The sequence below is a fragment of the Heliangelus exortis genome, chromosome 5 (assembly GCF_036169615.1).
Source record: "Heliangelus exortis chromosome 5, bHelExo1.hap1, whole genome shotgun sequence".
Lineage (NCBI taxonomy): Eukaryota > Metazoa > Chordata > Aves > Apodiformes > Trochilidae > Heliangelus > Heliangelus exortis.
This window is the reverse complement of record NC_092426.1, coordinates 33,839,256-33,853,984: the sequence shown is the minus strand read 5'-3', so window position 1 is coordinate 33,853,984 and position 14,729 is coordinate 33,839,256. Positions and strand designations below refer to the sequence as shown.

General features: G+C 45.1%; 1 protein-coding gene across 2 annotated transcripts in view; it reads right to left on the bottom strand.

The window, feature by feature from the left end:
- GALNT16 (polypeptide N-acetylgalactosaminyltransferase 16) overlaps positions 1–14,729 on the bottom strand; it is a 72,979-nt gene that overhangs the window by 24,030 nt on the left and 34,220 nt on the right. For both annotated transcript variants that reach the window (XM_071744468.1, XM_071744469.1), the window contains exons 2-6: positions 13,199–13,374; positions 10,231–10,329; positions 3,948–4,015; positions 1,434–1,499; positions 247–368 (exon numbers count right to left, since the gene is read on the bottom strand). In XM_071744468.1, the coding sequence (XP_071600569.1) occupies positions 247–368; positions 1,434–1,499; positions 3,948–4,015; positions 10,231–10,329; positions 13,199–13,374 (531 nt within the window). The remainder of the gene's footprint in view (positions 1–246; positions 369–1,433; positions 1,500–3,947; positions 4,016–10,230; positions 10,330–13,198; positions 13,375–14,729) is intronic.

The following is a 14,729-nucleotide window of genomic DNA, read 5'->3' as shown; positions in this document are numbered from 1 at the left end:
TTAGTGATTCAAGCATTCATATCCCATCACCAAACATCTCCTGCCCTGCCACATTAGCAACAGAACAAGTGACAGGGGTCACTTTGCCCACCCAGCTCAGGCTGTACCTTCCTCCGTGACAGCCTGCCTGAGGAGTACCTGGCAATGTTGTCCTCACCAGGACTGCTGGTGGCACGTAAGGGCAAAGGATCCACCAGCCCACGACCAGTCAGCTCCATGCATCCGAGGGGGGGAGATGGTGCTCACCTCTTTCACTCTCTGAAGCATTGGCTGCAGCCACTCGCTGTTGACTTCACAGTGACTGTCCAAGAAGGTGAGGACATCAGCAGTGGCCACTTCAGCTCCTCGTACCCGAGAACGAATCAGCCCTGCAATGAGGAAAGGACAGCAGAGAAGCAGGAAGGTTAGGAAGGGAAACAGCTGGACTCTCCTTCAGGGAATAAAAGACTTGTGGTGTCATTGCAGAAAAAGATGTTTCTCCTATGTCACACCTCTATCAGAAGCAGAGAGCAGCTTTAGCAGAGCATCCCCTGGGGTACACACTGCCAGCAGAGCCCACACCCAGAACACAGTGAATGACCTCATCTGTCACTTCTGTCCACACCACTGACCTTTCATTTTGTTCCTGCCTTGATGATGTCCCCTTCGACTTCCAACCCTTCCCACAGGTACCCTTCTGCTTCCTGATCAGTGTCTCTCCCATCAGAGCATCCTGCTGCCTCTCTCATCACTTCCACAGGACCAAGCTCTACTCCCTGCTTGGTGACTTACAGCTTATCTCCTTTATTCCCACTTCTCCTTTACTCTGCCCTGTGATCAGAGATGTCAGCCTGGCTCTCAGATGTCTCCATACTTTCTAACAAACCATCCCACAACCTGGGATGCCTTTGTGAACTGAGCAGCTACTCCCATCTGCCCTTCCACATTCTCATTCCAGGCCTGTTGTGCTCTGACAAGTTCAGAAATAAGCCACCACATGTGAGTTAAACTGAAGTGCACCTGGGAAAGTCAGCATTATCATTTATGCATATAGGAGATATATAAGAAATAACTTTCCTTAATTCTAACTGTTAAAGATATATGATTTTTTTTTTCCCCTTTCCCGCATCCCCTAGATGGTTTGTTGACTTGCTGTCTGAGTTTAAAAAGATGAGACTTACATCTGCATCTATATTCAGAAAGACCTTAAACTGTAGTCCTTGATCCAGACAGGGCCTCTGGACACCATTTCTCATTCTTTAAAGTATAAAATGAGAGCCCTGAAGCCTGAGAGTTGATAAGCCAGGTTCTCCCCTCACAGAGCCTCTAAACTAGGACACGAAACTCCTACACTGAAAAAACCAAACTGTAATCATAAGAAATAACATGTAAGCAGCTGACTTGGGAAAACCTGAAAAAACTTTGTACCTACAAAGTGTACTTTCCACACTCACCTTCTCGCCTGGTGTTTCGCAGACACTTGATCTTTGGGATCTTGGTAAGGAGCTGGCAATCCTCAGCTTAGGGAAGGCAAAAAACACATTTGGCACACATGCATGAATTATTTGGCTTCAACAGAGAGCTCCAATTAACTGTTCTTCTGCTTCTCCATGGGAGGGAAAATTCTGCATTCACTTAGTATCACATTAATCAGCCCGACGGCCTTAATCCTGTTGTCTAAAGAGCAGACAGAAGAAAGAGCATCACTTGCTTGCTGTCCTCCTGGGACAGCTGAGCCTGTGTTTCCCAACACCCTGAGCAGCCAGGCCTCCATCCTCCCATGCTCAGCATTTCACAAGGACAATGGGGCACGTGCTGGCAACGTGGCACGGAGCACTGAGGAAAGAAGGGAGGGACCACAGGGAGCCAGGGCTGCAAATCACCCAAGTGCCAAGTAGAAGAGAATCCTGTCACAAATAAAGTGATCTCACCTGCTCTGTTGACCTTCAGCAGCTCATTTGGGCATTTCCCACCCTTTTTCTCAGGGCAGGTCCCCCTTGATTTTATTTAATGAAGGCCATGGGGATGTGAGGTGCTTCCTCGGAGACACCATGGCATTAGCAGAGGGATGCCCAGCTGAGGGCTTTGCTGGCAGCTTGCCAGAACCTCATCCCATCCCTCATTTACACGGCCCAAGGAACAGAACAGAGAGGAACAGCCATGAGCTCCAGCCCAGCTGCACCAATGAGCACTGAGTCTTTAGCTCTTTATTATTCTCTCTCTCTATTCCTCTCCTAGCAGAGGTCACAGGAATAGCAATTTCTAACTTACACTTTTCCCTTGCTCCATCAAGTTCACCTCAGTTTCCATACTTATTGCTCATTTCTTTTTATATCTCATACTTCCTCTCTCCCACTGTCATCCCAAAGACTGAGCACTCTAGGCAGAATGAAAAGGTCATTAGCCAAAGTGAATCTCTTGGCATGTTCCTGCAGGACCGTTTCTATTCTCAAGGATGCTATCTGAAATACTGCTTTTGACTGGGCATTTTAGCAGCTGCTGCATCATCTGAGCACAGTAGGAGGTGCTCTGAATTACAGAGTACCAAGATTTTTCTGAACATCTGCTACAAGAGAAGGCAACACTCATCTTGGCCAAGTCACAACATCAGGTAACAATGAGACTCCTTATAAAGTCATTCACTCTTCAGGAGTGGAGCACATCACTCTGTAACTAGTTGCCCAAGTTGACTAACTCTCTGTATCTTTGGAGAAACCAAGGCAGATATCAAAGCAAAGCATCAGACCTCAAACATGCTAAAATGCCTCCATGCAGATGCCTTAGGGGAGCAGCTGTATCCACAAATACCTATCTTCCAATGAGAAAAATGAGAGCTGTCATAGGATGGGGCTTTTAAAAAGACATTTACATTTACATAGGAGCCTGAACTGGAGTTTCTGTCTGAGCCCTGTGCAGTACAGGTCCCAGAGCTTGACCTGGTATACTTTGGCATTTGAGAAAATAATTTCTAGACATGAAGTATGAGACATTTAGAACTGTTTGTTGGAGATGCTCAGAAACATCCAACTCCAACAGCTAGGTACAATTCAGTTCTTATCCAAATCACACTCTAAAGTCTTCAGTTAAGTTAAATCCCTAATTTCAGCATCCACCTTTCTTTTTTTAAAAACCAAAGCTACATAAGTATTTAGCTGCAGAATCAGAACAGCAATGCTTTCTTACCTCAGCAGGTCAAGGTGGGCATTCTCAGCTATCTGTAAAGTGTTCTGAAGGAGTAATTATCAATTATTATAAGTGGCACACAACTAGATTGTCCTTGAATCTAGTGCACATCATGGGAGAAGCAAGAAGTCTTCTGTCCCCAACACCTCACCACTACTACACAACAGCCATGAGCAAAAACAATGGTACAGATAGAAAGGGACCAGAGCCTCCTGTCTGGAGAGAGACACTCCATGCAGAAGACACTCCAACCCTATACCAAGCTGCAGGAGAAGGTATGGAGCTGCCCAAAGCAATAACCATGACCTCCTAGAGGGACACCTGGGATCCCAGACACATGGAAGCAGGCAGAGAGTTTTGCCCCAGTCTGCCTGCAGGATACCAGGCAGGAATTTTCTGTAGGCTCCATTGCATCCTCTTGCTCTCTCTTGGCTTGTAACTATCTACTCTGCTCATGTACACCAGTGCTACAAAAGCATCAGTGCCAAAAAGCTCACAAAATGGTGCATAATGAAACTAGACAGATCTCTGGCAATCTGGTCAAAACTGCCAAGATGACAGAAAGAGAAGACCCAATGGAAAGAAAGAAAAAAAAAAAGGAAGCAGCTCTGGCCTCTGCCACGCGTAGACACAAACTAAACACAGAAAAATTTCCTCCCTTCTCTTTTTCTCTTGCATATAGACAAGAAGAAATTTCTGCGAGAGAGGGGGACTGAACAGAATAAACAAAAAGAGTGAAAACCAAAGAGAAGAAACAAGCAGAAGGGAAATAGGTCCATACTTACGATCTGAGCTGAAGTCATCTACCAAAATGATCTCCTGGATGAGGCTGGGAGGGGTGCGATTCAGGACGCTGCAGGAACACAGGGAGGAAAATTACAATCTTTGTGAGCTGCCATAATAACAATAGTAGGAGTGACACAAATCTGCTGTTTTACACATCACAGAAGGAATACCAAACTCCAGTAATGTGGAAAAGGTAATCTTGCCCTTGTACCAAGATTCATTGGTGGGAGCCACCTGAAAAAAGGTATATGACAGAGAGCTATGGGCCTCCCAAGGACTCACAGCCACAGAACTAACTGTAGAACTTGTTTGGGGGCCACAAGCAAAAGACTCCATGCCATCCAAACAGAGAGACAAAGAGGAGAGCTCCACCTGCCCCAAGGGAGCAAAGTGGCCGTTCCCATCTGCCAGGCTTGTGGGTTTGCATCTGTAGGACACAGAGGTTTTCACAGACAAGAAGAGGGGATTCTGCCCTCCTCAGAAGCTGATGCACTCTGGTACCCTGGAATCAGAGCAGTCTGATTCTGACCTCTTTTTCCCACTCATTTAGGATTCTAGAGCTAAATTTCTTCAAGTCCTTCTGCTGGCTCTACTACAACCACACATCATATGCACCCTTCAAGCCTCCTTCTCCAGTGCTCCTATGCCCAGGCAGGTCCTCATTGCCTTCAGCAGGACTGTTCTGTCACATTTATTGATTCCAGTAACAAGGACAGACAAGTGAACATTACTACTAAAACGCAGAGGCAAACACTGTCCTCTTGGCTCTAGCAATCCTCTCATTTCAGTGGCATCTGCTCTTCTGATTTTGAGCAATCCTGCAGAAAGATCATTGCCTTTTTTTGTTGGTGGTCTGGGGTGTTTTATTTTCAGGGTTTTTTTGTTTCATACAGGAAATAGACAACAGCAATTCCACACTCCCAGGAACACAGCTGTAAAGAAATAAAATTATAATTTTACTAAATAACATCACTGATGGCTTTGCATACAGAGCCAGAGCTTCCTCAGTCTGGGAGAGTTTTCTGCTGTCTCACACAGCAAAATCCCCACTGCTCAGCTGCTCAGTATCACGTCCCACTGTAATTCAGATTTATGCTGTTTCATACATCTCCAAAAGTATTTGTATTTTGATCTTATATGTCCCTAGATGACTGAGCTTGCATTTTGCAAAGCTGAATCTCATTTGCTTCTCTTGGCTCACATATCTAAATCTTCGAGCACGGTGGGGTGGGAGGTGGGGGAGGTTCCTCTCTGCATTTTTAAGTGCAGCCTCTCCTAGCATAGCCATCATCTGCATATTTTACAGACAAGATTGCCCTGCACTGAAATTCTTGCCTATGCAAACACAATGAAAAACATAATCAATCTAGACAGGCTGCATCCTGAAGTATATTGGCTGTAAAATATTATTCCAGACCTCCTCTCACTCACTGTTAGCAATGCTTGCAGTTTCTCCACAAGTACCAGGTCTTCCTGCTCAACATAAGTGAGGAAAAAAATGAACACTTCGTTCCTTCTTCCTCACCTGTCCACTGATTCTCCAATAGAGAGAAAACACTCCTCAAGGAGTCCACAGCTCATTGTTCAATGCCCAAATCTGCTCTTAGCTCTGCAATAATTTGCTGTGGATTTTTGGAAAAGGTACTTAATCTTTGCACTTTGTCTTGTCTGCCTTTTTAACAATGAACACAGCAGTCCTAGTATTTCCCCTGAGTGAGGTGCAGAGACTGGGATGACAGTAGATTACCTTTAGGCAAAAATGTATCCTTAGATTTTAAAAATCCAAACGAATATTGCCTTGTACAGCAGAAACAGAGATTGTTCGCCCCTCAACTCTCAGCTTCCCTGCCTCCCTTGTCTTTTCCCATAGCTTCCTTCTTCCAGTATCAGTGTCCTTACTCTCTCACATGACAGCACATCAGCATTGTCAATGAGTTTTTCTCCTCTGCTGATCTGCCCATCCCTCATCAGCTCACAGAAACTCTCATTTATTGCAGATGTTAGCAGGGGAGCCTCTCTTTTTTACTTTACTCTAAAATAATCTCCTTTTTTGCCATTATTTAAATTGCCATTGTAATGAGCTGCCATACCAAATGCTGTAGCATTACAGAAGCATCCTTTTAATGAAAATTTATACAGGCTCTCTGCATAGGCACCAAACCACTGACAGCTGTTCAGGTCCATTGACTTTGAGCCTGACTGTTCACCTTTACATTTGCACCAAAGGCAAACAGTACCCACAACACTGACTGAAATCAAACTAAAGAGAAAGAAAGGGACCAGACAACAAAATAGTCAATTTTTCCTTCTGCAAGAATGGTCACTGCAGCAGAAGTGATGGTATCATTTAATGATATCAGTCACACTAAATGCCTTTTGAGTGGCAGCTATTTCTAAGGGAGAGTGCCAAGCAAGTAACTGGGATGAGCCTGATACCTATGTCCTGTATTGGAAAAGACATCATGCATGCAAGGAGCTCTTGGCTGACAGACATCTCCAGCAGGACCAAGGATGCCAACAAGCCATTTGAACTGTTATTTTTACAGGTTCTAGTGAATTATCTATTTCCTTTTTTTTCCTTACTCTCCTTCTTAGTTTCTTGCTGGGTATTTTTAAGCAATTGTCTCCCTCTGCACTGAAAACAAATTTGTCTGAAGGAACTCCCTGCATGTGACCAGTAGGATTTGGATCAGTACTGGCCTGGTCCCTCTGGCAGCTCCAGCTGACTGCTGTCTTTACCTAGGATGGAAGTGGCTGGAGCCCACAGGAGCAGGCAGACATGCAGCCCATGCTGCCTCTGGGGGCCAGGAGGGACAAGCAACAGGGTGCTGCAGGGAAGAAGTTATTGCTCCCCACACTCACTCCTTTGTGGTCCCCTCTCCCTCATACACAAATATTTCTGCCACTCCTTGACTCCCATTGCTGCCACCCAGCAGCAGAGATCTTAGGAGGAGCAGGGAGAGCTTGGCAACTGCTGAGTTGCCAAAAATGCTTGTGCAAGTCCAGGTGTGTGGACACGTGCAGGTGTGGTCAGCAAGAAGGGGCTGCAGATCAGGATCTGGCCCCAACAGCTGCCACATTTGGATTGCCCTGAATCAAACTGCAATGTGGGCATCTCATCCTTGGGTCACATCCTGAAACATTTTGGTACCAGCATTGCCACTCAGCTGAGTTACTTTTCACAGCTGTAAGAATGGCACAGTAAGATGGCATCTGTTTCAGAAGAGTGCATTTAGGCTCACTCTGCTTTTATTTTTAATTTAAGATTACTTCAGTGCCAGTACCCTTTTCATATATTTCTTCCTAGAATTACACAAAGTTTTACAGCTGATTTTGAGTACCCAAATTCAGGCACTCACTAACTAGGCCTGCAAAGATCTCCCATATGAAAACTTCAACCAGTACTGCATATTCTACTTGCCTCTAAAGATTTGGCCTCTAAGTGCTGTCTGACTGGTAGCATTTCTATCAGTAGTCCTCTTCCACCCCACTTCTCTTACATCATCCTCATACTCTAATTATAAGTAAACTAGGGAAAAAGCTTGTAGTAAGTCAAATCATATTTAACTTTCACCAGGTGCATCTCAAGTGGTTAATTCTAATAACCTAAATAATCATGCTCTGCCTGGCTTGAGAAAGCTCTGATGGATATAGAAATAATGAGCCTGACCAGTCAGGTAACCAAGCAGTGCAATTTTATGCTTCCCATTGCTTCATGTTACTGTGGTTCTCTACAGCCTCACAGCCAGGTCATAAACCAAAGAGAACAGTCCTGTGCCTTTGATACTTGACATCTACAAAGGAATAATTACATAGCATGTGGTGCACTGACTGTGCATGTGAATTGAGCAACAATTACACACACAGCAGTAACTCAGCCTGGCACACTCAGATGTGTTTTGCTGAAATTCAGGATTCAGGTTACAGCAGAAGCCCTGAAGAGTGCTGTGATGTCTGCAACTCCCTCTATAAAATCAGTGTCAAAATCCAAGCCTGACTCAGCCCTGTAACTCTTCTAGCAGCACAGCCATGACCTGAGCCTTCACCTCTGTGTCTGGGTGTCAAACATCCCATGTCTCAGGGACAAGGCTACTGCCCTGGGCTTGGCTGCATGACACTGCAAATCCTGTAGAGCACAAGAAGAATTCAACCTGTGGGATCTCTTCTCAGACAGGGATAAATCATGGACACTTCTGACACTTGATGTAAGCAAGTTGTAAATCAATCCCATGCACTGGCTGTGAGCCATTTGGCAATGAAGACTCCAGTTGTAGGAAGGGGTCTGGGAGGAAAAGCCATCCACCCCCCCTCTCCCAGCAGAGTGCAGCCAGCACTCCCAGCAGCACTCTCCCCTGGAAGGAATGCTGCAGGAAGCAATTTGAACAGAAGGGTCATCCATTTTGCAAGGTCTTTGCTGGGGGCTCTAGATCATAGTAGGCTACGTCTGAGACACTGGTAATACCACATTTTGAGGTCTGTATCAAGTTTTTGGCTTCCCAGGTTGAGAAAAAAGGATGCATGCTGAAGCAGGTCAAGTGCAAGACCACTAAAATAATAAGAGACTTGGACAATATGAGATGAGGTTGAAAAAGTTGGAGCTGTTTAGCCTTGAGAAGAGAATTCTTGGTGAGGTTCCAGAGCCTCCATCCTTGGAGGCACTAAAAACTGACCAGGAATTCTCCTGACCACCCACTCTCATTGAGCACCCTTGCTTTAAGCAAGCCTGGCCTGTTAATGCATTGGCAACACTTACCTGCTTATTAGTATACATCACCTCTGTAAGATGTGGATATCAGTTTTTCTGTGCATTATTGTCACTCTGAATGCCACCGTCTCTTCATTTTAACTATTTGATTGGCTATTTGATTGGCTGCCTTAAGATTTTCTTAAGGATTCTACTACCATGATTGCTGAGCACTGAGCCATTTACTGTCTGACCTATGATGTAATAGGCAGAAACTTGCCATTGCCCTCACAGCACTGTGCTTCCAAACAAATCTGCTCATTTTTTGAACAGTGGTTCTGTAGAACTCATTTTATGCTTCAAATGGAACTATGTAATATAGGTAAAAAAGGAAAAATGAGCTAATGCAATCCATACAAGTCCCTAGAAGCACAGTAGCACCAAACCTGGCAGACAGAAACCCAGCCTCCAAGCCGTGAGGCCAGCATGAAAAAGTCTGTTATTTATTCACAAAACACAGTTCTCTAAGCCCACAGGATCTGACAGAGGAAGAAGTGGTGATGATAAATAATGCACTTCTGTTAGTGATACCATCAGCAAAACCTTCTACCTGAACAATTCTTTCTTCCTTCAGCATCCACAGGCTGGACCTGCCTGCAGGCTTCATAGACCCCTTGAGAAATTACTTGATAAGTCAGAGAGGGCAGAGGGCATTTTTAAATGTAAAAATTAAAAGGAAAAGAACCTTCCTGGGTTCTGCAGGGATGACAGGAAAGGGAAGGAGCAGCTCCAACATTGTTTTGTGGTACAGATAACTGCAGGCTCCCATCTACTTGGGGATGCTGACAGGCCCTATGCCACATATTCAGTTGGTTAGATTTGGCCACTGCTGATGATCTGAGGATACACTGGTACAAGATAGCAAGTGTCCAGCAGATTCACCAGGGGCTGTGCACAAAGCCCTGGGGAGGATCTCCTGGGCCATCAGGTTCAGCAGCTGTTTACTTACAAATGACACTGAGCACCAGCTCAGATAGAAAGGGCTTGATCTCCACGAGACTTCAAGTTCATCACCTTCTGCCTGTAGGATTTGTGAGCTGTGCCCCCTCCTCTCACTGAGCCAGCCCCAGCTCCTGTAACACATTCCCTAGAAGGATGCTGGCTGCTTATTCCCATTTATGAAATGCAGTCCCTCCCAAGCCCCTCTGCTCAGTTGATTCTAGCAGCTCACAGTGTACCCTTTGGTCCCAGCTCTTTTTTCCAAAACAAGCTCATACAAACAGTTCCCATCAGTGGATGCAGGCCCAGCAGCTTCTTTCATGCTGCTCATGATTGCCCCTACAGGGACTATATATATATATATATATATATATATATATATATATATATATATTGCAGCTAACTACAGATATGTTCCGTCTTTGAAGAAATGCCCACACTGCCAATTAAACTTTTGACCTGTCCTGGTGGGCCAGCTTGAGAGCAGGTCACAAGGACTGCTACCACCTTTCTTGTCTACCTGCTGGAAAATGCCTGACTCTCCACCCGTGCCCATCCAAGCACCTTTGGCTGTGCCCAGAAGCCTTTGCTGAACTCACCTCTTCACCGTGCGGAGCAGGGTGGAACGTGCCTCATTGTGGAAGGTGATGATGAGGCTGGTGGCTGGCAAGTCCATGTCATAGTGTAGAGAAGTGCATCTGTAACAGGGGAGAGCAGGAGTGGAAGTCAAACATCACCCAGCTGCAGCCACTGCAGCAATGTACCTAGAATTTCTAAAGGACAAGAGAATAATATCACAGAATCACAGATTATTAACAGAATCAGCTGGGTTGGAAAGGACCTCTGAGATCATCAAGTCCAACCTTTAATCCACTGCCACTGTGGTTCCCAGACCATGGCACTGAATGCCACATCCAATCTCTTTTTAAAAACCTCCAGGGATGGAGAAACCACCACCTCCCTGGACAGCCCATTCCAATGCTTGATCACGCTCTCTGTAAAGAATTTTCTCCTAATATCCAACCTAAACCTCCCCTGGCAGAGCTTAAGTCCATGCCCTCTTGTCTTACTGATGGCTGCATGGGAGAAGAGTCCAACCCCCCCCCTGGCTCCAACCTCTTTTCAGGGAGTTGTAGGGAGTTATGAGGTCTCCCCTGAGCCTCCTCTTCTCCAGACTGAACACCCCCAGCTCCCTCAGCCCTTCCTCACAAGACTTGTGCTGGAGTCCCTTCACCAGCCCTCTTGCTCTTAAAAGCAGAAACACCACAGCTGAGCTGCACCAAGCACACAGCAGCCCCTGCACCAAGGTTGACAGAGCTTAAAAAGAACTGTGCCCACTGAAGGGCGAAGTTTTGAGGCTGTGATACCTACACTTATGATGCTGTGTGCTGAGGAGAGCACATGGGTTTCTTGGGGAACCCAGGGTTCAATATTGTGGACACTAGTCCCTGGATTCATGTAAATCCTGCAATTCATGTAAAATCTTGTTTATTCATGCATAGGACATGCACATGCTAAGGATGCATACAGCTGGTACCCTCAGGCATCGCTGCATAAAGCACTTCCAGTTCTTTGGACATCAGGCTTTACAGAAGTAAAACATGAGGTAATGCTGGGAACTGCATCAGGGAGCTGCTGAGGTTCAACACTGATCCCTCAGATGGCAATGGAAGCAATACCTCTCATCTTCTCATTGGACTTTGCAATGTCAGGTATATATATTCATACTTAGAACTAAGGCTTGATTTATGATCAGCTCATACCAGGGCTGCTCATACCCTGTGGAGAACAAGGATTCTTGGAGGACAACAACTCATAGATGTGAATTCTGGATCCAATTCTGGCAGATCCTAGGAATGGCAGATTTGGGCTGATCTCCAAAGTGTCCATCTTCTTTACTTCCAGCAGTCAGTGTGCACTAACTCCCTGTCTGACGAAGAGCCCACATGAAATCATGACCTAGAGTTTGTAACAACTCAAGGCCCTGCATGGACAGAACCCATCCCAGGAGGGAATATAGTTCAGTTCTTACAGCCACTACTTATATTCCACACTTACTTACTATTCTTTTATAGCTATTACTAAGGTTTTACTGTTTTTATCATCACATTCAAACCTACTGGTTGATGACTTTTTCACTGCAATATTTTACTAAGGGGACAGCAGCTTCATACAGCAATTTTCAAACATATAAACACATCCTAAAATAAGATTGAAGTGGAAAACCCAAGACCAGACAGGAGACATACCACATTTATTATTGTTTCAAAATAACTCCATGATGTAATGTATATAAAATGTATTAAGGCAACAGGAAGTAGCAAAGCAGCAGAGATTGATATATGTGTTATTTGGGCAAGTCTTCCCAAGAACTCAGCATCACTGCAGACTCACAGAGGACAAGGCCAAAGTGAAGTGCACAGGTCAGGCTTTACACAAAAAGCCTGCTCTGCATGCTACTACAGATTAAAATAAACAGTAACTCACCTTTGAAGTGAGCTGGTTTTAGTCCAGAACATGATGGTAGATTAACAGAAAACAGCAATTCTGCATGGCAGAAAGACTTGTCAGTAACACAGGGCATAGCACTGATGCCTCTGAGTCACCAAGAAGCAAATCCCAAGCATTATGCTGGGGAACAGGAGCACAAGTCTTTCATCTCACAGTTGCTTGCATTCACAAAGCACCCTGACATCTGTCAGTGCTGGAAGGCTCACAAAGTTCTGTGTCTCCAGACATCCCTTTCACAGTTTCAATCAAATTAGATGCCTGGTTTCCCATTCCCAGCAGCTATGAAGTGTTGCTTTGCAACCCTAGGTAAGGTCTAAGTTCCAGCCACGATAGACAACCATTTCATGGCTAGTTTGCTTCTATTTTTTCTCCATTGAAGTAGGCAATGGATTAAAAAAAATAAAATCCTATCACTATCAAACCTGCAGTTTCCAGGTTACATTATCTTTATGTGGTCTAGAAACTACCTAAGCACTCTTAGTCTGCAGAATAAATTCACCCCCAGTGAAGCAAGATCAGAATCATGAGCACTCTGCAAGCCATGAAATATTCACTGTATTCATACGTTAGTTTCACCCCTACCCTAGTAGTGTTTACTGAAACCATAATGCTCATGCTGAAAAGAAGGCACCAAACCAACTTCAGACAGCCAGGGTGCTGCAGGTGAGGAGCACAAGAGTAAAGCCAGGCTGCAACAATGGTGTACTTTGCAGCCAGGACAGAAGGTTGCTGAAAGCCATGAGTGTGCAAAAAACCTACTGTTAGATGTGCAATTTGCATTGCAGTGGAGGAGCTGTGCTGAAACAGCAAGACAATGCTTGGACCTGAGAGAAGAGATGCTAGAAAATCAACAAGATGGGGGGAGTTAATTAGTCAGGGGTCTCTGTGTATTTGAGCCCTTTCCAGAATAAAAATGAAATACAGTGAAGTAATTGACAAACACTGGCAAAGAAAAAACCAAACCTTCCTTTGTTAACATTGCAGAACAACATAGGATGGCAGTGGACTCCCCACACCAAGCAGCAGCCATAGCTTGGAGCAAGGGCTGCAGAGTACCTGTAGTGCCTGGTGTCCCGAATGGGCCGATCGCTCCCCAGTTTGTCACTCTCCAGCTGATTAAAAGCATGCTGGCGGTATGGGTCTTCTCCAGCCTTCAGTAGCTTTGAGGACAAGTAAGCCTTTTCATCAAAACCCTTCTGGCTGTTCTTCTCTCCTTGGGGAGCCCTTGTCATCTAGAACAGAGACAAGCATCAGAGCATCAGGAAGAGCAGCCAACTCATGTTCAGACACAGGGATTAAGTTCAGATGTGTATGCGAAGGCAGGTTGCTTGTCACACACCTGGAAGGGGCTCAGGTATGGGAGAAGGCAGAACAGGCAAGAGCTTGGAAAGGAAAGCAAGAAACCCTCACAGACAAGGTGTTATAATTGGAAATCTGAGGAAAATTGCAAGCGTTGCCATCCTTACCGACTGAGCTTGGGATGAAAGCTTCTGTTCCTGACAGTACAGGCACAGCCAAATTCTCTTTAGAACCTGTTACACACAATGTGCAAGACTGCAGGCATTTGGAAACCCCTCCAGGCAATGCATGTTTGAGAGCAGCTTTCAGCCAATGTGGCTGAAACACAGGATTTTGAGGAAAAAACAGTTTCAGCCTTTTGACAATCACTATCACATACAAACCAGAGGCATTTTAACAGGTTCCCTGCTCTGTTTTGCCCAATCTCACAGAATCCTGTGGTAAAGTTGGAAACTGCATGCGACTGTCCCCAGTCCCACACAAAAGCTAAAGCACCTTAGCATCTCTCTCACAGAATCACAGAAATTCATGTGTTGGAAGGGACTTCTGAAGGTCACCAAGTCCAACCCCCCTGGCAGAGCAGGACCAAATCTAGGGCACTCAGATATGTATCCAGACAGGTCAGGAAAGTCTCCAGAGAAGGAGAGTCCATAACCTCTCTGGGGAGCTTGTTCCAGGGCTCTGTAACCCTTACAGTAAAGAAATTCTTCCTCATATTGAGGTGGAACTTCCTGTGCTTTATCTTGAATCCATTGCCTACCTCCCTCTAATTTTCCTCTAGCTTTCCTAGGCCAGACAATCACTGCAATGCCAGCACCCAAAGACTACTCACTAGGGCCACTGGGAATGGATGACAGGCACAGTTCTAGCCCATGCTCAGCTCTCCCATACGAGATTTTGGTTGGAAACAACCTAAAAACTGTAAATTGTCATCTTATAAAGCAATCAGAATTGTTTATACAGTAAAAGTAGTTTAACAAATTGTCTGTGGTAGCCATTTGATGAACCAAATAATAAAGAAGCCATAAAATGCGTTCAGCCTTGTGTAAAGGATTGCTGGAGCTCCCTAAAACTGCTGGAAAAGTCAGACTCTGGCACACCCCCATCTCATCAGAAGTGCTGGAAAATTCCCAGATCAAAATATTTCTTCTGTGCAAAATAGTTTGGATACCTTCTAAATACTAGTCTTGATTGTGTTTCTCCCTCTGGTATGTGGCTCCCTTTAAAACTTCTAGCAGGGTGAGGTTCCCAATACCACACAGTGTTTGGGTTGAGAAGTCTTAGATAG